Below are 21,408 nucleotides of genomic sequence, written 5' to 3' on the forward strand. Positions count from 1 at the left end.
AATCTGGGGGGCGGATGGGCGGGCCGGGACCCATGCCGCCCATTGGCTGCCTCCGGCGCCCGCCCCGCCCCCTCCGAGCCTGTGGCTCCCAGGCCAGCTCCTGCCTCTCCAGCTGCTTCTAAACTCCCAGAGCAAGCTCCTCCTGCCGGGCCATGTCGAGCTGCGACCGGATCGGGGTGGCCCCTGCCATGGACATGCCCGAGGTCCTCAAGTCCCTGCTGGAGCACTCCCTGCCTTGGCCGGAGAAGAGGACAGGTAGGAACGGCGGTGGCCGGCATTGGCTGGCCGCCCAGGTGCCCGAGGGGGCGGGGACAGGCATCGCCAGCCTAGCGCGGGTCCCCAGCAGGGTCTATGGACCCGGGTCCCTTCCTGAGCAGGAGGAAGGAAGGGCTGGGGTGCAGAGAGGGGGGGGGCGGGGACACTGCAACTCGGGGACAGCCCCTCCGCCTGCTCGCTCGCGGAAGCCACCGGTGTGTGGCCACTGACAGGTGCTGTGCTCACATGGCCCAGCACGGGCCCAGGGCCCCGCCGGGAGGAGAGGATGCACCGGGTGCAGGCGCCTGTGAGGTCCCTCCTCGGCGTGTCGGGCGGCGGGGGCTGTGGACCGGGGCAGCCTCCTGCCTGGAGGGCAGCGCCTTCCACGCGCCTGCTCCTGCTCTGCCCGCCGGAGGCTGGGCCCGGGGAAGGGAGGGAAGCTGTTATGTAACAGGACCACAGGCGCGGAGCCCGCGTTCCTAGGAGACCGCAGGCAAACACGGGGCGAGGGAGCCGGCGGAGGAGGGCGTGGACGGGGGGCCAAGCCCGCAGCCAGCACCCGGTGTCCCCCAAGTCCCGCCTGAGAAACCCGGGGCCATGGCCAGCTTTGGGGGCCACCTGCTCAGGCGAATCCCCTAAGAAATGTTCCTCCCGCTCTCTTCTGCTCTGTGAGGGGCTCACCCCGGGTCCCCGCTGCTCAGACTGCAGAGCCCTGCTGTCTCCTGCGGCCTGACCTGACTTAGGACCCGGGGCCCCCTCAGCGCCCTTTCCCAGGCCGCTTCCTCTTCCTGCCGTGCTGGCCGCTGACGTGTCTCACCGCCAGGTAGCCTGCATGTCCCCACGGGGTGTCACCCCGGGCCGCCCAGCCCACCCCAAACCCTGGAGCCTAAGGACAGACAGCGAAGCCCAGGCCCTCTCTCAGCCCTCGGGGAGCGGGCTCAGGGAAAGAGGGGCGCAGGCTCTGCTCGGGGGAGACGCTGCCTGAGGAGAGAGAGGTGGGTCCCCGAGCTCAGGGCCGGGCTCTGTGGCTCTCGGACCACACCTGTGGTCTCTGCCGGGGCGGCTGGGCCCCCCTCGGAGGCGGGCATCACGGGAGGGAGTCCCTGCGCCCTCCTCACACTCAGGACCCCTGCTGCTCCCCGGAGAAGCCCATCTCCTCTGGACCCCTCAGCTCAGCCCGGCGGAGGAGTCACAGCTGACTTCTCGCCACCTCTGAACGGCCCTGTGGGTGGGTGGGGCTCTAGCCTCTCGGTCCAGGCACCAGGGAAGGTGGGGTCCAGGATGGCCCGGTGCACGCACAGGGAGCGGCTTGCAGGGACAGCTCCCAGCGGGGCAGGGGAGGGCTGTGGGGCAGCTCGGGGTGCTGCTCCTCCTCCGATGAGGAGAGCAAGGCCTTCGAAGGGTGGCAGCAGCTGCTGGTCGCCGGTCCCAGCTGGTCCGCAGACCTGGGACAGCCGGAAAATCCCATCACTCACTGTGGATGCGCAGAGTCGGGGCCCAGCTCTGCGAGGACTTGCCAGAGGTCTTGGCCGGAGCCTTGCCAAGTGCTGGCAACCCCGGCTGCGGGTCAGTTGTCTGCGTAAGCTGGGTGCGTCGAGGGGTGTGGCCCAGTGTCTCAGGCCACCTCCTGCCACTTCTCCGGGTGCTCACTGAGGGTCAGACGCACGAGGCCCCGTGGGACTGACAGGTGCCCAGGGGCAGATAAAACGAGGGGTCAGGGCACCCACAGAGACCTCGCCCACATTATTGCCCCAACCTGGAATCACCTCTTCCAAAGCCCCAACTCTCCAAGTCTTTTATAAAAGTGAATCCACCTGGAAGGCCACACCCTTTGGTAAAGAGAGAGCGCACGCCACACCGCGCTGGCTTCTCGCAGGCCTGGAGCTCCTGCTCTAGGCTGATGAGGCTGCTTCTTCCCCTGGGTCCCCTGCTCTGGCTTGGACCTCAGTCCCGCTGCCCCGGAGACAGCTGCCCTCAGGATCCCTTGCCCTTTGCCCTGATGGAGGAGGCAGGTTTCTCGTGGGGGGCTGCGGCCTGTGTACAAACGCCTCGCTTTCTCCAGCCCCCTGCCTGCTTCACACACTCAGGTCCCGTGCAGGGCAGCGCGTGGTCCAGCGCGAAGGAGCTTCCGGGGGAGGGGAGGGGCGTGGGAGAAGTCCCAGGTGTGCTCTCACGGACTGACTGCTCCCCCTGCGCCTCTGGCCTTCTAGCTCAAAGACGCTCCCTGAGAGCAGACTTGGGGTTTCTCCCTCTCCCCTGTGCCCCCTACCCCAGCCTGCAGACAGAACCCCCCGCCCCTCGTCCCCAGGGAAGCAGCTTTTGTCTGGCAGAGCTGGCCGGCTCCAGGTCTCAGTGGCCACTTGGCCGCCCCACACTCTGGGCCACCAGTTTGACCAGCTTTCCTGATGGGCTGAGAAATCCATGTCCGGCACAAGGGTGGTCTGGACCCCAAGCCCTGACTCAATGTCCCCTCTGTCTCTGAGCCCTCTCTCCCCAGGATCCTCTTGCAGGATTCCGTTCCAGGCTGCTCACTCGCTCTTCTCCAGCTTCTGGAAGGACCTGTTTCTTTAAGCCGTGCTGTCAGCACTCTACACCCCTCCCTTGTCTCATCCTATAGGGCCTTGGCTGTGCTCAGAGGCTGGTCCCCCTCTTCCCGCCAGCTCTGGCCACTCGGGCCTCCCAAGGAGCCGTGGAGCCTGAAACACAGCCACGGGTTGAGCAGGCCTCCGCTGTGAGCTGGCCAGGCAGGGTCCCCACCTCAGGGAGCAGCTACGAGAGTCACGAGTGGGCCGCCTCGTAGGGAGTCCTAGACACACCTCTCTCTCCATCCCCAATCTGTAAAACCGGGAGAGAATGCCTGCTCCACGGGCTTGTTGCCAGGATCACGTGCGATCCCATGTGAAAGTGTTTGCAAACTGTGCCGGGCAGCTGGGCCTGGCCGTGCTCCTCCCACCAGCATCGCATTCGCAATCTGACCCTCCTGCCCTTCTTTCTACCCTCCTTCCGGGGACAGCCTCCTTCAAACAACGGAATGTTGCAAGTTTGTGCTGTCTCCTTGGAAACGGGTGCCGGGGGCCCTCGGGGACAGGGTGCCATCAGCCCTGCCGGACTGGCCGGGAAGCAGCTGAGTGAGAACAGGCCGGAAGTCAGGGGCACGTCCCGGGACAGAGACTGGGGTGCAGAGGAGGAGCTGGGCAGCTTCCTCTTGGAGGATGGAGCTCCATGGCCCACGGGGGTGGGCGCCCTGCAGCCGGACTGACTGAGGTGAGCCTCAGTGAGGTCCACGGGGTCGCCTCCGCTCCCAGCCGGGGGTAACCAGGCAAAGGCCAGAGACCTTGGCGTTTCCTTTCAGGGAAGAGGAGGTGGAGAAAGGCTTTTGTGCTGGAGGCCTTGGCTCCCTTAATGCTTCCTACTACCTTCTAAATGCTGAGGAAATACACTCCGAGGCTGGCTAGCCTCAGGGACCCAACTGCCTTCTCCACCTGTCCCCTGTCCCTGATCTGAGAAACTGGATCTCACCGGGGCCAGAAGCTGACCGCAGTGTCCAGAAGCCCCCCTCCCAGATGGCTTTGCATCTGGACGGGGCCTGACCCAAGGCCAGGCTGCCCCGGGAGTGCATCCTGCATGGAAGGCCACTGCGCCTGGGTGTCCGGCAGAGACTGGAGCTGAGGGCTTCACTCTGCCAATGGCCCTCGTGGGGCAGCTCTCCGTCCGTAATCAATCTGAACCCTGGGAGCGGGCAAATGCGAGCCAAACGGGAAACCAGTGCCCTTGAGAGGACTGAAGGGCCTTCACCCACCACTTCTGCCCTAGAACACACGGAGTCCAAGGTGCTAACCACAGCCACAGGCATGGTTTGTTGGTTAGGCTGGTGCCAGGGGACTTGCCACGTTAGTCCAAGTTCGACTGTGACACACAATAACTGTTATTTTGAGTGAATAACGTTCCAAATGTACAGGACTTGGCTCTGCAAGGTCTTGTTAACCGGCACCGACCGTAAGCCAGCCAGCCAGCCAGTATTTACCGAGTTGCCACCTGGAACAGAGCTCTGTGCTCTCCTGCATTTGGTGTTGGCAAAGCACCCAGGGTGCTGGGCTTTGTTGGAGCTCAGCGGGACCTTGCTATCGCCCTGTCCTCACACACACCGGACTCACAGCACGTATCTCAGTGAGTCGAAAGAAGGAATGGTCCCATCCCACCAGACACGGAGTACGGGGCGGAGGAGACCACTGCGGGGCTCCCCGGCTGGAGCTTTGGCTCCTCTACACTTGGAGTGTAAAGCGACTCCAAGCTGGGGTGATGGCTTCCCGAAAGGCACTCGCTCTGCGTCTGCTCCGCTGAGTTAAGTTAAACTTGGGCTGGTCGTCAGCAGGTTTCTGGGACATGAGAGAGTAGGGTTTAAAGCCAGCCTAGCTCAAAGACGCCTCAGCATAGACTCCGGAGGCCGACCCTCACCGCACAGCCCTGTCCCCACCCCCCAGATAATGCTCCTCCAGGCCCAGCAGCAGCTGGGGACTCGGAAGGGTGGAAACACCCCCACTCCTGCCACACTGCTCCAGCCCAGCACTCGTCCCTGCTCCTCACACTAATCCTCACAGCCTCTCTGTGAGGTAAGCACCCCCATCTCTGCCTCCAAGAAAACCACCGCGGCTTAGGCAGGAGCAGTCACATGGCTGGTCAGCATCCCAGGGGAGATTTTATTATTATTTTTTTTTATTTCGGAGAGGAAGGGAGGGGGAGAGAGAGAAACGTCAATGACGAGAGACTGTCATCGATCGGCTGCCTCCTGCACACACTCTACCGGGGATCGAGCCCAAAACCCAGGCATGTGCCCTTGACCAGGATCGAACCTGGCACCCTTCAGTCCGTAGGCCGACGCTCTCTCCACTGAGCCAGACGGTGAGGGCCCGGGGGGAGACTTTACTGTATGGAACCCACAAAGCTGTCCCCAGGACCACGCCATCCTCCAGAAGTGGCTGCATGGAGCACCTATTACTAAGGAGCACCGAGGTGCCACTTCCTACCTCTAAAGCCTTAACCACGTAACCACACGCTCTTTTTACAGAGCCGATTTCTCTGGAGGGCTCACAAACACGGTGGGAATTAGCTAATTACATCTCACCACATTTACCTCTCCCCAAGGGGAAGGGGCAAGGCTGCACTTCACTGACAGGAACCGGGCAGAGGGGGCGGCTGTGGCTCTGGGCGGGCGGGTCAGCTGGAGGAGGAAGACTAGCACGGAACGGCTCCCGCCTCCAGGAGGGCGAGGGCGCTGCTGACGGCTGCCAGCCCGCGATGCAGCTACCCTCCCAGCTGGCAAGTAGGCACGAGAGAGAACATGTTTGTGGTGTTCCCGCTGTGTTGGTGACACACCATTTACCCTGTGGTTATCCAGGAGGGAAAACCCTCTCTGGGGAGTGTCCGTACATGAACAGAGAACCAAATCAGAGCCAACGTTTGAAACCTTAACCCGCTTGCCTGGCTTCTCACCCGTGCCTCCCAGATCACTGGGCTTGGTAGCTGAGTTGCTCTGGGCTGGATGGTGAGTGGAGTCGGCATTTTCCACTCTTTGGATAATTATAGCTTTACCAATATCTAAATCTTCATCCTTAGTACATCCCACTCCTGTCGTAAACAAATGCTGGGACTTTCCACTGTTATTGTATAAACCCGCCCTAATACCTTGAGAATTATTTTGCCCCTTCCACAAAGTCACATCAGCCATGAAAATACACATTTGACGCTAACCCAGTCAAGACTCTTTTCCACGAAAGTAGCTATTTAAAAAAAAAAAAAAAAGCTTCATATATTGTTTCAATCAATCTCCCTTAGATACTTTAAAATTCGTTTCTAAAAACCTCTAGGTCAGTTTCACCTAGAGATATCTTAACGACGGACAGAATTCCCACTCACCCTGCAACACAGCGGATTTAGTTAGTGTTGCCACTAAGAGGAGAGGGACATGGGCCCTGGGCTGGCCTCCAGGGTAATGGATGCACCCGGCTGTGAACCTGTTAGTTTTCTTTTTCAGTTTTATAAAAATTATGAAAACGACCATTTGTTGCAGGTTTCCGATTGTGCATTTTACATACATTGGCCTACAGACGACCCACAGGTGGATCCATGTGACATGTGAGGAAAGGAAGCACCTGGCCGGAGGCTATCAAGCCAGACAGTGCCTGAAGCCTACAGGCTGCCAGTGAACCTGAGTTCTGGAGTCAGACTCCATCACCCTGCCCCGACCACCCCCTTCCCAGCACCCCCTTCCCAGCCGGTCGGGTAGCCCCGCTCCCAGCAGCGTGCCCATTGCATCGGCCGGACGGCGGCCAGCGAGCTGGGCGGTGCGGCCACGCCCCTCCCCGCGAACCCGGGCGCCGGCCCCGCGCCCCGCGCCCCGCCTTTGGCAGATGCGGGATAAACAAGCCAAAGTCCGGCCCTCTGGGAGCGAGGCAGGCCGAGTCTTGCCCCGTTTGGCCTCAAAGCAGAGGAGGATCTGTTCTAAGGCGGGACAGTTGTGGGCGCCGCTTCCCGCAGTGTCTGCACGTGTGTGCGCCCCTCACACGTGTCGTGGCCTGAGGGACTCCCAGGGAGAGTTTGTATGTCCACGGAGGTGGTTTTCCCACGGTGTCCTCGGCCCCCATGCGGAGGGGCTTGGTTTCTGTTTCCGGTCCCTACGATAAGGATGGAGGTCCTGCAGAGGAGCAGACTTGCAGAGCTCAGTGCTGAGGGCTTTGGGGAGTCTCTGGTCCAAGCCCTTGAAGGAGGGAACAGGCTCCAGGGAGGCGACTGGACTCTCCCAAGGTCACAGCTAATGCAAACGCCAGGGGGAGGACAGCAGACGGTCCCCCAGCCCTTGGCTCGGAGCTGGGCCCTGCTCTCCCCCTCACCTCACCCCGGCCCGGCCTCAGGAACGCTCCCGCCACGTTACTGTTTATCTGGCCGCCACGCCCGCACCAGACAGGGATCCGTGAGGAACCCGACACCCCCTCCGGCGGCGGCCCAGGCTGCTCCGGCTCCAGCTCGGGCCACCCCTAGGGGAAGGGCAGCCGCCACCCCCGCCCTGCCCTCAGCCAACCTCTGGGTCGCGAGGGAGGAGGGGTGCGAGCTCGAATCCGTGTCCCGGCCCCACGACCCCGGGCAGCGCCCGGTACAAAAGGCCCGCCCCGCCCCGCCCCGCCCCGCCCCGCCATCCCCGCAGCGGCCGCACGTGCTGCGCCTCGTGCACAGACTCGGGCCCCGCCCCCGCCCCCCATTGGCTGCTCCTCCACTTCCTCCTCCCCGAGCGACTGGCCTCGGCTGGGGCTCCACGTGACCTGCGGGGCCGGGCCTCGCGGCCCGAACGGGCTTTGTCATAGGCCCTCCCGGCCGCCCCCAGCCCCGCCTCCCTTCCGTGTCGGGTCGCGAAGGCGGCGAGACTGGGATGAGAGGGAAAAGAGAGCGGTCGCGATGGTCTGGGAGGAGAGTGGGGGCTGTGAAGAGGAAGGCGAAGGTGAAACCTCCGGCAGAAGCGAAGGAGCTGCCGCCGAAGGAGGCCTACGGCACCGACTCCGGCCGGCGCCCATCAGGTGACCGGGGGCGGGGCGGGGCCTCTGGCGTTGCTCCTCACCTGGCCCCGCACGTGTCTCCCTCACCCCGTCCGCCGGACCAATCCCGGCTCAGGAGGCTGCTCCCGCCCTCCTCGCCGGGCGGGCCAATCCGAGGCCACGGTCTGGGGACGCTGGCCTGGCCTCATGAATAATGAATAGCCCAGAGCTCGTCCCCCGGCGGGGAAGGGATGGAGGGAGGCGGGGGAGCGGCGGGGCGCCTGCGCAGTAGCTGCCCGTGCTGGCAGCTGCGGCGGGTCGCACGGCTCCGGCCTTCCTCGGGGGGCGGGCGGGGGAGGCGCGGCGCGCGAGCGGGCGCGGAGCACGATGTCCGACACGGGCGGCGGGAAGAAGCCGCCTGTGGAGCCGCAGGCGGGGCCGGGCCCGGGTCCGGGGCGCGCAGCCGGGGACAGGGGCCTGCCGGGCTCCTTCCCGCTGGTGCTGAGGAAGCTGATGGAGAACCCCCCGCGCGAGGCGCGCCTCGGTGAGGGCGGGGGTCCGCGGCCCGGGGGCGGGGTCTCGCGGGGGCGGGGCCTGGCGAGGGCGGGGCCGGGAGGCCGGAGGTCTGGGCGCCGCGGTCCCCGCCCGCCCGCTGCGGGGCGCGGGGCCGGGGCTGGCGGAGGGCCTGGTGGGCGAGGCGGGAAGGCGGGACCAGGTCGGGGGATTGGGAGAGGCTGGGTCCCATGGGCGTTGGCGGAAAAAGGGTCCGGAAGGAGAAGAGGGGTGGCGGTGAGGAGGTTCTCGGGGGCAGGCTGGGCGGGCGCTAGGTGCCGGGGTTCGGAGCAGGTCGCAGCGGCCCCTTAGGGCGCCTTCTCGGGGACAGCGACCTCAGAGCCACTCGGGGTGCTTGTTCAGAATGCCGGTTCCTGGGCGCCACCCATCACCCACCGAATCCGCAGCTCCCGGGCCAGGAGCCTGCACCCTCAGGAGCACCCCACCTCCGTGGCTCCCGAGTCCACTGAAGTTGGAGGAGCGCTGATCTGCATGGCAGGTTGTCCTCAGCGTGTGGCTTTGCCCCCTTCCGGGAGGAGGGCCTGTCTCCTCCCGGCTCCCAGGCACACACTGGATGGAGGTTTTCTGGAAGTGTGTCTCAGGGCTGCTGCCCAGGTGGGGGAGGGGTGCCAGGAGAAGGGATGCCAAGGCACCTTCTCAGGTGGAGAGGGGAGGGGGGCGAGGCAGGTGAGGGATGAAGATCAGAATGAGGCCCCTCACCTGGTGTGGACTTGGGGCCACAGCGGCAGAGCTGAGCTTCATCCTGTTCCCCAGGCCACACCGGTCCCTGGGGCCTCTGTGGAAAGCAGGTTTGGCCTTGTTTTTCTGGCCTGGGAACGTGAGGTTCGGGGAGCAGCAGAGCACCACCTATTGTGGTTTCAGGTGGAGGTTTCCATCTGAGACCTTTGAACCTCCAAGACCATGGGTGTAGCGAAGGGGTCTGAGGTGGAATAGGCCTTCTGTGGATGACCTGTCTTGGGGGATTAATTTCTCTCTTAAAATGCCACCTCCCTTTCCCGGGTGTGTGCTGAGGCTCCCATTCCCATGGCTTGTCTCCATTGGGTTATAAATAGCTTCGGCATATCAGGTGAGACCAGGCACTCTCCTCCTGCGTGGGGACCTCATGTGCAGCGACCCTTCTGCTTTGAAGGCGGTGCTTTGTTCCAGTCTGGGGCTGAGGCGAGCTGCTGGGACAGGTACGCACGGCTGTTAGGTTCTTGTTCAAGATCGCCAAGTAAGAGCCGTCCGTAACAGTGATTCTATCTACTTGACGTTAGCAGAATGCTCAGAGCACTTTGACAGGAGTCCTGTTTTATTTAGTCTTCCTCTGCGGTCCTACAGAGTAGGATCCGCACTTCCCAGGTGAGGGAAGTTGAAGCTCAGAAAGGAAGGGGGATACTTCTTCAAGGTCACATACTTCTTACAGCTCTCAGTCTGGTGCTGTTTACTGTATCACCGGCAACCACCAATGCCAATCCCTGTGGCCCGAGTGATGGGCCTAATTCTTTATCATCTCTTGCAATTAAAACTCTCTTTTCTAAAAATATTGGTTTAAAATATCCTTAACTGCTTCGGCCAGGTATAACCTGGAACTTACTGTTACTTGTCCTTCAGTGTGGCGTTTTTCTGTCTCCTTCCTTCTCCTGTTTCCTTTGACCCCCATGACCCTACCCAACGTGGATCTGAACAGAATGCAGGTCAAGTTCTCCGGGGGCCGAACAGCGAGGCCATCTGGCCCACCCAGCCCACCACAGCTTGGCTTGCTTTCTTCCCATTTGGTTTGCAACCAAAGCCTGGTACAGAAAACGGTTGCCAGCATTCAGGCTAATTTGTCTTAGAAGCCATTACCAAATTCTGTTTGTCAAAACCTCCACCTTCTTAACCCACTGGTGTGTCCATCTTCATTGGACCAATAGGCTTTTTGGCCGGCTGAGGTCTGTGAGTTCATGCATGACTGGTTTATTTCACCATAATTATATTTGATTTCTCTTTTTCACTTCAGAATCCAGAGTTCAAAGTTGTCTCCCTCGATTTGAAAACCCAGTATGAATTTGTCATGATTTTAACTCCCACTTCGCCGATTAGTCTCCCTGTCACTTTGATTTCCTTTGAACCTTGTCACCTTTCTCTCTCGTCTTTTTTTCCTCATTTGCTCTTTCTTTAATATCCACACAGGTAACTTTTTGACAGACAATTTAGGTGAGATTCAGTCCCTGCTAATTTATTAGTTTTGCTTTGAATGGGAGCAAGCTTTCTTCTTAAGTTCTGCCTTCTTCCCTGAAAACTTGCCTTCAGTCTTCTCTGCTTACTCAGGGATAAACTTCTCTTGAAATTGTTGCTCTGAAAAGGTTCTGAAAAGCCAGCTCCAGCACTCTTCATTCAGTATGCAAGTTTTCCCACAGGCCACGGTCAGCCTGCTCCTGAAATCTAGAAATGAACCAGACACAGAATCAAAGAGCTCACTGTAGTAATGAATACTTGTCATTTGCCAGGAACTATATAAGACACTGGCATATGTTGTCTCTAGTCTACACCAAAGTTACTTACAACTAGGGGCCCAGTGCACAAATTTATGCACCTTGAAAGGACTTCATGTGCTCTCTGGGGACTGCGAGGCTGCCGTGGGCACAGGGGGAGGTCTCAGCCCATTCTCAGTGCCCCTGCCTGGCACCTCCTGCTGTAGCTCCTGGTCCCCTGTCTGCCAGAAGCCTCACTCCTGCTGCCATCACTACCATGTGCTGACGACACTGGCCCTGCTCACACCTGCTGACAGCATGGAGTGATTGGGCTGGCGCTGCCATCAGCAGGTATGAGTGGTGGCTGCTGCCCCAATCGCCCTCAGGAGCAGGGGGAAGTGGAGAAGACGTCAGGGGTGATCAGGGCCTGGAGCTGCTGCTTGCACCCACTGATGGCGCCAAGCAATAGGCATCGGGCGCCAACAGCCGGTGTGAGTGACGGCTGCCAGCCCTGAGCACCCCTCAGGAGCAGGGAGAGGTGGAGAAGCCCTGAGGGGTGATCAGGGCAGGCAGCCACCATTCGTATCCACTGACAGCGCTGAGTGATCAGGGCTGGTGCTGGGCGCCGGCAGCGGGTGCAAGTGGCAGCTCCAGCACCGGCAACTGGTGTAAGTGGGGCCGGTGCCGGCAGCAGGTGCGAGCACCAGGTGGGACTGTGGTGCGTGGGAACAAAGAATTTTCAGTAACCACCTGAGGCTCGCCCCAATGACAGGATGACAGCGACCAGCACCTCGCCTTGGTCTGGCACCCCCGCTCATCTGCTCCACCATCCCACTGTGGCAAACACCTGCCATGTTCCACACTCTGCCTCCTGCTGCCAATGCCCACCATGGTTCGCATGCACCCCCAGGTGGTCAGCACATGTCATAGTGACCAGTTGTTTGGTTATTCAGTTCTGCAATTTGGTCTATTTGCATATTGGAGTTTTATATCTATAGATGGGTGTCTCAGAGGCTGGGAGAGGTTAAATATACACCGAATTTTCCGGCATATAAGACGACCCCCTAATTTTACAGTTATAACATAGGTTTAGGCCTATATTCACTGTATAAGACTACCCCCCACTTCAAAGAAAAGACTTATTTTGCTGTCAAGATCTGCAGGTAATTTTTGTGCAATTTTGGTCTTTTGCCCCCGATTTTTGGTTGACTTTTTTTCATTTCAAAAGTCGTCTTATACGCCGTAGCTAAAGTAACACACCACAGCAACTGATTGGCAGAACTGGGATTCGAGCCCTGGGCTGAGTTGCTACGGAGAAGCATATCTGGTAAGGACAGAACAGGAGAAAACACAAGTTCTTGGCCTGAGGAATCACCTTTCCTACCACAGGGATAAGATAGCAGGAAGATTCAGAAATTCCATTTCCTCTTTGTGGCCTCTTTTTTCCAAATGCTAATTCCACAGCCATTCTGAATAAACCACATTAAGCTTAGAGCTTGTGGGGAGCATTCTGGGGAGCCCAGGCGTGGATAAGGATGTGCTGCCATCTCTGAAGGAGGCCAGTGGGCCTGGGTCAAGCGCCAGGTGGTAATGAGAACACAGTGGGCTCTTGAAATGCATGGGATGGATCAGGACTCAAGAGCGGGGCCAGCCCTGTGAGGCCCACTGCTCCCCTCTTGGGATTGAATTACCCTCTTGTGTGGAGTGTCATCACAGATTTTGTGTCTGCAGATAAGGAGAAGGGGAAGGAGAAGCTGGAGGAAGACGAGGCCGCGGCAGCCAGCACCATGGCCGTCTCGGCCTCCCTCATGCCGCCCATCTGGGACAAGACCATCCCGTACGACGGCGAGTCCTTCCATCTGGAGTACATGGACCTGGACGAGTTCCTGCTGGAGAACGGCATCCCCGCCAGCCCCACCCACCTGGCCCAGAACCTGCTGCTGCCGGTGGCGGAGCTGGAAGGAAAGGAATCGGCCAGCTCTTCCGCTGCGTCCCCGCCATCCTCTTCCAGCGCCATCTTTCAGCCCTCGGAAACCGTGTCCAGCACAGGTGGGTGGCGAGCCTGTGGGCAGGGCACCTGTCCTGTCTGAGGAAGTCCAGTTCCCACTGGGCTCCTGGTGTCTCCACACCCACTGAGCCCCTTCTCCCAGGGAGTCCTGAGAGAAACCCTCTGCCCCCACCCTTCTGCACGGTCCCCACGGTAAAGAACACATGGCAGTCACATCGGTCTTGGCGGATGGTGTGCTGCAAGTGGTCAGGTCTGGAGCAAGGTCTTCAGTCTGAGGCTTTGCAGGATAGAAATCCCATCTGCCTTTTGTCAGAGCAGCTCTTCATTCCCCACTCCCCGTCCGTGCACCTTGCCACAGGTTATCGGGAAGCTTGGGCAATGATGATAATAATACCAGCTAACATTTATTTAGCACTTCCTCTGTGCCAGGCAGTAATATGTAATCCTCACAACAACCTCATCAAATTGATAATATTATCTGTGTGTTGTAGGTGAGAAACTGAGAAGTTAAGTAACTTGCCCAAGGTCACACAGCTGGTAGGTAGTAGAGGCAGCACTTGAACCCAGGATGTCTGACTCCATAGACAAGTACTGCTTAGGAACAGGCACAAAGAAGGCAACATTTCAGGATTTCTCCTCAGTCCTCTTGTCCTTTTTCTGTTTTACCTCTGGGGTTTGGTTATTTGGTTTTCGTGCCCCTGGGACATGAACCCTCCAAAGGACCAGTGACCCCTGTTTCAGGAGTCTCTGCAAAGCTTCCGGTAGGGGCAGTCAGAGGCATGTAAACTGGTGGCTCCTGGAAGGACCCCCGGCACTGGTATGGATCCCAGGGAACGCACACCCAAAGAATTCTCTTGTTCTGTTTTTAAAATTATTTTAATCATCACTGAGGATATGTTTTTATTGACTTTTTTAGAGAGAGAGAGGAAGCGGGGGGGAGAGAGAGAAACATTGATTGGTTGCCTTCCATACATGCCCTGATCAGGAATTGAGCCCGCAGCCTTTTGGTGCACAGGATAGTGCTCCAACCAACTGAGTAGTACTCATGCTCTGTTTTATTTGGTTTTAATTTTACTTTTCATTATGGTCAAATTTTCAAATACAAAAGTAAAAGACTACTCTGATGAACATTCATGTAATCATCACTCTCAGCTTCCATATTCTTAATTTATAACCTATCTTGTTTTCTGTAACCTCTTCCATTCCCCTCACTTAATTATTTACAATCAAATCCTAGATATCATTTCAGCCATAAATTTTTCAATAACTGTATAAAATACAAGGGTTCTTTTTAAAAAATAACAAAAACAACAACAAAGTAACAAAAACACCAATTTTACATCTGAACTTGACAATAAATTCATCAGCATTCAAATTTTGAAAAAGCTATCTCAAATGCTATTATTGTTTTACAGTTTGTTTGAATCAGAATCCAAACAAGACCCACACATTCCATTTAGTTATGCCTCTTAAATCTCTAGTAATCTATAGCGTCCCATCTCCTTTTTATTTTTTTTTTCTTTGATATTTGTTGAAGAAATGGAATCATTGATCCTGTGGAGTTTAGCACATGCTATTTTTTTCTGACTATATCCCCGTGGTCCCATTTATCATGTTTTCCCCCCTGTAAACGGGTTAGAAGCTTCAGCTGATTTCAGCCAAATTCTCGTTGAGGGCAGATTGTTTTTGTGCTGGTTGGGTTGTCCTAGAGGGCTGGGTTCATTTGCGGGTAGGAAGCAAAGGTGAAAATGAGCCCCATCTTGTACCTTGGACGCCCTATGTAACATTTTCCTTTGACTTTGTTTTTAAGTAAATAAATATTCTTAAATATGGTGCACAAAAGTGCCCACATCGTAAGTAAACATCTCAGTGAATCTTCACAAAGTGAACCCTCCCATGAGATTCCCACCCGGAATAATACCGTTGTCCCAAAGTGCCTTGTGACCCCACTCAGTCAGTACTCCCCAGAGGTGACACTGTCTGTATTCCATCACTAAAGATTCCTTTTCCTTGTTACTGAACATTCTATAAATGGAATTGTATATTATGTCCTCTTTTTTGTTTTCAACTATAATACATTGATTACATTTATACTTGCTTATATGTATAGCTTTCTTTAGCTAGCTTTATAGTACACACATAAATTATGTGGGCACCAAAATCTCCTCACACTAACAACATAGATTTACAGAACATGCTTATGGAACACTCCTGTGACAGAGGAAAACCACAATACAGATAAGAAATGAAGGCAGAATCTCCCCTCTTCATTTTTCAGTCCCTTCTATAGGAAAGATGTAAGTCGTGTGCATTCTTTTGTTTAGCTTCATTCCTCAGCTTTGTTTATGAGGACCATTCATGTTGCCTATAGCAGAGCTTGTTCATTTTCATTGCCAAGTGGTATTCCGTTGTATGATGATACCACGTGTTTCCATTCTACATGATGGGCATTTGAGGCGCTTCTGGTGAGGGGGTATGCATAGCAATGCCATGAACGTTTGTATACATGTCATTTGATAAATATATGCATGCATTCGAATAGTCATTTGCCTAGGAGTAGAGTGGCTGGGACGTTGGACATATGCATATATTCAGCTCTTATAGATACTACCAAGTAATGTACAATGTGTATGTTTTTATTGATTTCAGAGGTGGCGAGAGAGAGAGACACATCAATGATGAGAGAAAAATCATTGATCAGCTGCCTCCTGCACACATCCCACTGGGGATTGAGCCCACAACCTGGGCATGTGCCCTTATTGGGATTCGAACCATGACCTCCTGGTTCATAGGTCAACCACTGACCCACACTGGCTGGGCGGTCTATTTTTTTAAAAAAAAACTAACTTTATCTCTAACAATCATTGAATTAAGTGCCTTAAATCCAATGTCCACTATAAAATGGCAGCCAGGCAGAACAGAGAAGAATGATTTGGAATCAGCCAGAATCAGACTCAGATTTTAGTTTAGTCTCTTATCTTCTGTGTGACCGTGGAAAAACCATGTCCTTTCCCTGAGCCTTAGTTTTCTCATCTGTAAAATGAGGTTAACACCCATTGTGCTTTCGGAGTTGTCGTAAGACTGACTGAGCACTGCGGAGATCTGTCTCTAGGGAGTCCATTGTGGAAGCTGTTTCATTATTCAGTCTGTCCCCAACCCATCATGGTTCACCGAGGTTCAGCTGTTTCTCATTACTTCGGAGCTTGAAACCACAGGGAGTTAAGGAGGATAATGATTTCATGGTTTGCTTAATATTTCAGGGCGTTGGGGGGGGCTGAGAACCCTGTCTTTTTTAAGGGCCTCAGTTTCCTTTTGAATATTTTATTCCTAACGGGAAGTATTTTTTCTCTGTTTGTGTTACTGATTTGAATCCCATATGCCAGTCTAGCTTGGGGGTTGGTCCCCCCAAGTAGCAGTGGCTGTGCAACATTGAGCTTCAAGCAGGTACCTGGGCATGTGACATGGGTCTTTGCTGTCCAGTGGCTGCCTCAGGACCACCTGCCTCTGTCTTTCAGAATCCTCCCTGGAAAAGGAGAGGGAGACGCCCAGTCCCATCGACCCCAGCTGTGTGGAGGTGGACGTGAACTTCAATCCTGACCCTGCCGACCTGGTCCTTTCCAGTGTGCCAGGTGGCGAGCTCTTCAACCCTCGGAAGCACAAGTTTGCAGAGGAGGACCTGAAGCCCCAGCCCATGATCAAAAAGGCCAAGAAGGTCTTCGTGCCTGACGAGCAGAAGGTAACCTGGTGTCTGTGTGAGGGAAGGTACCGCGCTGGTTCAGGAGCCGAGGGCTCCTCTTCCTCAGTGATTTTATCTGGAGGTTCCGCCCACCTATGGACACCACTCAGAAAGGCCTGAGCTCAGGCACAGCGCCATGTCCTCCCTGCAGCAGCTGGTAGAGAGAAAGGGAGTCAGGTCGCATTTGGCCCCGGTGTGACTCCCTGTGGCTTCTCTGTTTCCGCACTGGCCGTGGCTGTGTTGATGTTCTTGCTTCCCTGGCTGTAGCCCAGCCGTGGGCAAACACTCACCAGGCCACAGGAACTGGGCTGAACAAGCCCTCACTGGGGAGGACAAAAGACAGTTGTATGTCACCACCCCAGGGACGAGCAAACCGCTTCCAAGCTGATGGTTTTATAGGCGCTGGGGTGGGCAGGGAGAGGAAGATTCTGTAGTTTTTCCATCCTCTCCTCTGGAAAGGTCACAGGAAGGGCTTTTCATCCAAGCTTTGGAGTTAGGCAGAGCTGGGTCCAGACCCCCTTTGCCACCTAGCACTACCTGGGCCGCAGGTTCCTCGTCGGTGAAACGGGAACAAGTGCACCTGCCTCTCGGGAGGTTCCTGAGGCTTTCGTCATAATGAGGAGGGAAACGTGAACTTCTCTGAGCCTTCCTTTATGCGATCCTTGGGCACCGTGCACATTCTAACTCACTTAACCCTAACAGCTCTGTGAGGTGGTCATTGTCACCCCGTTGTAAGGATGAGGGACTGAGACAGTGAGAGGTTAAGGAAGTCACATGATTCCGCTGCTAGTAAGGGACAGAGCCCAGAGCTGACCTCAGGAGCCTGGACCTCCGCCATAAGCGGAATGACTGGGCAGCAGGTGTAGATGGTGCTTTATGTTGGAGCGGCACAGAGCAGGCTCCCGGTCTGTGGAGTCCCCTTCCCTCCACCGCCGCCTCCCCGGTGGCTGTTTCCCATCCTGGGGAGGGAGGGCCCTTGCTGTCCTTGGGCCCCGCTCTCGTCCTGCCTGCACCAGATGAGTGATGAGAGGAGTCGGGTAGGGGAGCTGGCAGGAGGAGAGAGGCTCTTAAACCAGTGCTGTGCTTGCCCCTGTGGGGAGGAGGAAAGACTAACAGGACACTTCCCACAGGATGAGAAGTACTGGACACGACGCAAGAAGAACAACGTGGCTGCCAAGCGGTCCCGGGACGCACGGCGCCTGAAGGAGAACCAGATCACCATCCGGGCGGCCTTTCTGGAGAAGGAGAACACGGCCCTGCGGACGGAGGTGGCCGAGCTGCGCAAGGAGGTGGGCAAGTGCAAGACCATCGTGTCCAAGTATGAGACCAAGTACGGGCCCTTGTAACTCATGGCCTCGCCCAGGCCGCGCTGCCTGCACCCCAGCCTCTGCCTGAGGGCTCCCCGAAACCCCACCATGTGGAGACTGAGGACTCCTCGCCGGCCAGTGGCGGCGCACCTGCTCCGGGAGTGGTCATGTTCAAGCTTCATTATCACGTGGCCAGAGCGCGTGGCAACTTCCCCAGGGAGCCAGCCTCCTCAGCGGGGAGGCCGCGAGGGAATCGACGTAGACGGGTGCGTCAGCCCTCGTTTCTGTTCTGGGACGTCCCAGTTGGATCAGAAGGGGACCTTGGAGCACAGCTCTCCTTTCCCAGGGCGCTCAGCCGTCCTGACTCCCTCAGTCTCCGCAGAATGAGTCCATCGCTGTCGCGTCTTCTCAGGTAGCAGGGTGTTTCCAGGTGGACTGTCTGTGGTCCACCTCACCCCAGAAAGTTTGAGAGAAGCATCCGTTTCCATCTCCCTCAGCGGTAGAAAGACACCTGCTCCTCCATAGTGTCTGCATGGGTCCCAGGCCGCCGGAGCGGGGTTGGGTCTGGAGCCTGCAGCAGAAGTGCACCCAACCATTCGTGGCTCCCACACCCTTTTGCTCTGTGGCTCCGAGGCCTGGAAGCCAGGGAGGAGGCGCTGGCTGGAGGTTGTCTCTGTTCGTCTGCTGAGAAGGAGACTCCCAGGTCGGCCAGACTCTGCGCCCTGATCACAGAGCTGAAAGGGGCTTTGCATCTCCTCCTCTCCGGTCACTTGTGGATACCGCCCGAATCTTGTTCGTCCTTCTAGACTGGGCCTCTGGCCTGTTTCTCTTCACCCAGCGATCAATCTCAGATCTTGGATTTAAAGGAAAACCCCCTCCTCTACGAAGCTTCCTTTCCTGGAGGCAGGGTGCACCTTCTGCATGGTGTTCAGAAAACCAGCCTCCGCAGCCCCTTGCACTGCGGGCAGGGAGCTGGGCCCTGTGTCTCCATTTTGTCTTGCTCTGCTCTCCGGTGTGGGCCAGGCCAGAGGAAAGCAGAAGAGGGCTTCCCGCTTCTTGATTCAAGATCCCTCTCCTGTGCGAGCTGCCCAGAGCCACCCGCTGGGCAGGACAGCCAGCCAGGGTCACAGCACAACTCACGGGACAGCCGGTTCTCGGGACGCTGATCCACTAGCCTCCCCTCAGGCTGGGTCCCTGAAGGTGTGGGCACCCACACCAGCCCGGCCATCTATGTGGAGGGTCCTTGCAGCTGTGGCTTCACTACCTCCCAGCTGTTTTCTCTTGTGTCCGGCTGGACCGTCCTGCTCCCCCGGGAGGGCGGTGAGGAGATCTGTGGACTGCCCTGTTCATTGTGGCCAGCGGGCGCCTGCAGAGAGGTGCGTTCCCTGGCTCAGGGCAGGCAGCCTGTGGTTCAGAGGGGTCAGAGGTGATGGGTACCCTTTGTCACGTTTACCACTGGCTTTGTTTAAAGTGGTAGTTCCAAGACCCGGGCTCTGACCCCTGAAGACTTTATGACGTGTTAGGACCTGGGGACGCCACCCACTGGCCCGGACCGCGCCCAGGGGACCGCCATGGTCCTCCGGGACCTGCAGACCCCCTCCCCTGGGGACTTGACCAGGTGCCTGCGGCCAGGGAGGTCCCGGACTCCCTCCAGGCCCCTGACTGTCATTTGGTGGTTCTATAAAAACCATGTTCACACTTTCCACTCTATTGTAACCACAACAGGGCAGTTGCATCCAGCATGTCAGTGTCCTGCCCTGGGCAGCTCGCCCGCCCGGGCACTCTCCCTCTGGTCTGGCGACCCACCAAGAGGGCAGTTCTCATTTTGTTATAAGTAGGGGAGCTTCCAGTGTAAAGCTCTTCGTTTTCTTTGGCCAGAAAGTGTATGGTTTGTGTTTTTATTTTTTTAAAGAATGGAGACTTAATCTCTGAATGGTGTCCATGTTCTGACGCCATGGGTGGGATAATGGCCTGACCTCTCCTCTTGGTCCCACCTCCTGCCTGTTCAGCCCTCCCCTCCTTCCCCCAGGCAGCGGGCGGTGGTTCCTTCCGAAGTGCTTACTTGGAAAGAATGTGGCTGCTGGCCTCTTCAGGAGAGCCCTCTGAGCCGGGCCTGGGGAGACGGGAAGGAGATGTCCAGGCGGGTGGACACGTTGGGGAAAGGGGTGCTCAGGGAAGCGCGTCTCCTTCCCAGGCCCAACATCGAGTCCTTTCAGGAGAGGGTTGGTGCCTGCTCGTCTCCATCATGGAATCGGGCGTCTCCTTGCCTCCCTCCTGGCCCCTCTCCGTCGTGGGGCTGAGGCCAAAGACTGAGGCTCCTTTGCTCAGACCTGGGACGTCTGAAAAGCACCGAGGCCAGGGGAGCCAGCGTGATGGCTCTCCACGGGGGTGCCGGGCGGGAGGCACCGCCCTTCCTCGGCGCCCTGTCTTTCCTGGCAGCTTTGTTGCAACCTCAGAACAGACAAATCATGAATGAGCTAGAATGTTGCAAGAATGTAATAAATGTATATCTAGATAGAGAAATATGTCTACTGAGAGGACTTCCACCGCGGCAGCAGCCGTGTGGGAGGGCCTGGGTAACCATTACCGTGGCCAAAGGCAGGTGTGCCTGCCTGGGTCCCGAGCTGGGAGAAGGCCCTCGGCAGTGAACTTGGTGAGTGTCAGCATGCTGGGCGGCCACAGTCCACCCCGAGGCGGGGTGCAGGCCTGGGGGCCAGCCGAGGGGGCCCCTCTGTACTGGGCAGCTCCCTGCCGGGCCCGGAGCTCATGGAACACAGAGGGCCAGGGGCTCCGTGAACATTGTTAATTAAGTGCAATAAATTTTTCTAGAAAACGGCGAAGGTGACTTCCAGGTGGGTGTTGCTATTTTGTGGTGTTGGGGACGCCAGATGACCACTTGGTTTATTTTTCTAAGTGCATGTGACGTGACAGTGCGGGCTGTGCGGGCTCCTGTGGGGCTGGGGCTCCAGGAGCCCCTTTTGTTCTCTGTGCTGGGGAAGGAGGCGGGGGGAACCCCTCCTCCCGCCGGCAGGCAGAGGCAGCCCCGGCCCGCTGCCTTATGTGCGGGTGTGCGTGCGCGTGTGTCACCGCGGGTGGCCCGAGTGATGTGGCGGGGAGGGAAGCCGGGAATGTAACCTTTTCAAAACAAAATTAAATATTTTGAGATGAGAATTGTGGGGCTGTCTTCTGTGTCTCCTCTGTGTGTGCGTGGGCCTGGGCGTTGGAGGGTTTTCCCTGGCACCTCTGCACCACAAGCCAGGCACCCGTGGCCAAGTCACCGGACCGCTCTCTGCCTCAGTTTCCTCACCTGCCAGGTGGCAGCAATCCCTGCCTACCTCACAGTTTACCGAGGAAGGACAACATCAGACCAGAAGCACTTTGAACAATGAAGTGCTGTACAGCTGGTAGACAGGGACCTGCTCGTGAAAAGCTCCCAGCCTGGGACGGGGTGTCTCACACTCCACCTCCTCACAGCTCACAGGGCCTCCAGCTCGGCCTCCCTCTCATTCTCCCTCCTGAACCTGGAGCACCATTCCCTCCTTGTCTGAAGAACGGACCCAGCCTCCCAGGT

The 21,408-nt window shown here is 57.3% G+C and overlaps 1 protein-coding gene across 3 annotated transcripts; it reads left to right on the forward strand.

Annotated features, from left to right (window-relative positions):
* The first annotated feature begins 86 nt into the window (after positions 1–86).
* TEF (TEF transcription factor, PAR bZIP family member) lies at positions 87–21,008 on the forward strand. Of its 3 annotated transcripts, none has more exons than XM_084879133.1 (4): positions 87–255; positions 12,518–12,835; positions 16,310–16,530; positions 17,661–21,008. In XM_084879133.1, exons 1-4 carry the CDS (start codon positions 153–155, stop codon positions 17,874–17,876), a joined length of 858 nt encoding a protein of 285 aa, XP_084735259.1. In that variant the 5' UTR covers positions 87–152; the 3' UTR covers positions 17,877–21,008. The 3 variants fall into 3 exon arrangements, with proteins under 3 accessions (XP_084735259.1, XP_084735258.1, XP_084735257.1); XM_084879132.1 differs by lacking the exon at positions 87–255 and adding an exon at positions 3,911–7,820; XM_084879131.1 differs by lacking the exon at positions 87–255 and adding an exon at positions 8,086–8,322.
* The last annotated feature ends 400 nt before the right edge of the window (positions 21,009–21,408 follow it).

Source organism: Pipistrellus hanaki, assembly GCF_964339955.1.
Source record: "Pipistrellus hanaki genome assembly, chromosome: 3".
NCBI lineage: Eukaryota > Metazoa > Chordata > Mammalia > Chiroptera > Vespertilionidae > Pipistrellus > Pipistrellus hanaki.

What these genes read in the sequence shown, in the direction of transcription:
- TEF (XM_084879131.1), top strand. Translation starts at nt 8,166, where the DNA reads ATGTCCGACACGGGCGGCGGGAAGAAGCCGCCTGTGGAGCCGCAGGCG. An exon ending in CCCGCGCGAGGCGCGCCTCG is followed by an intron (nt 8,323 to 12,517) that starts GTGAGGGCGGGG and finishes TTGTGTCTGCAG; the next exon opens with ATAAGGAGAAGGGGAAGGAG. An exon ending in GGAAACCGTGTCCAGCACAG is followed by an intron (nt 12,836 to 16,309) that starts GTGGGTGGCGAG and finishes TCTGTCTTTCAG; the next exon opens with AATCCTCCCTGGAAAAGGAG.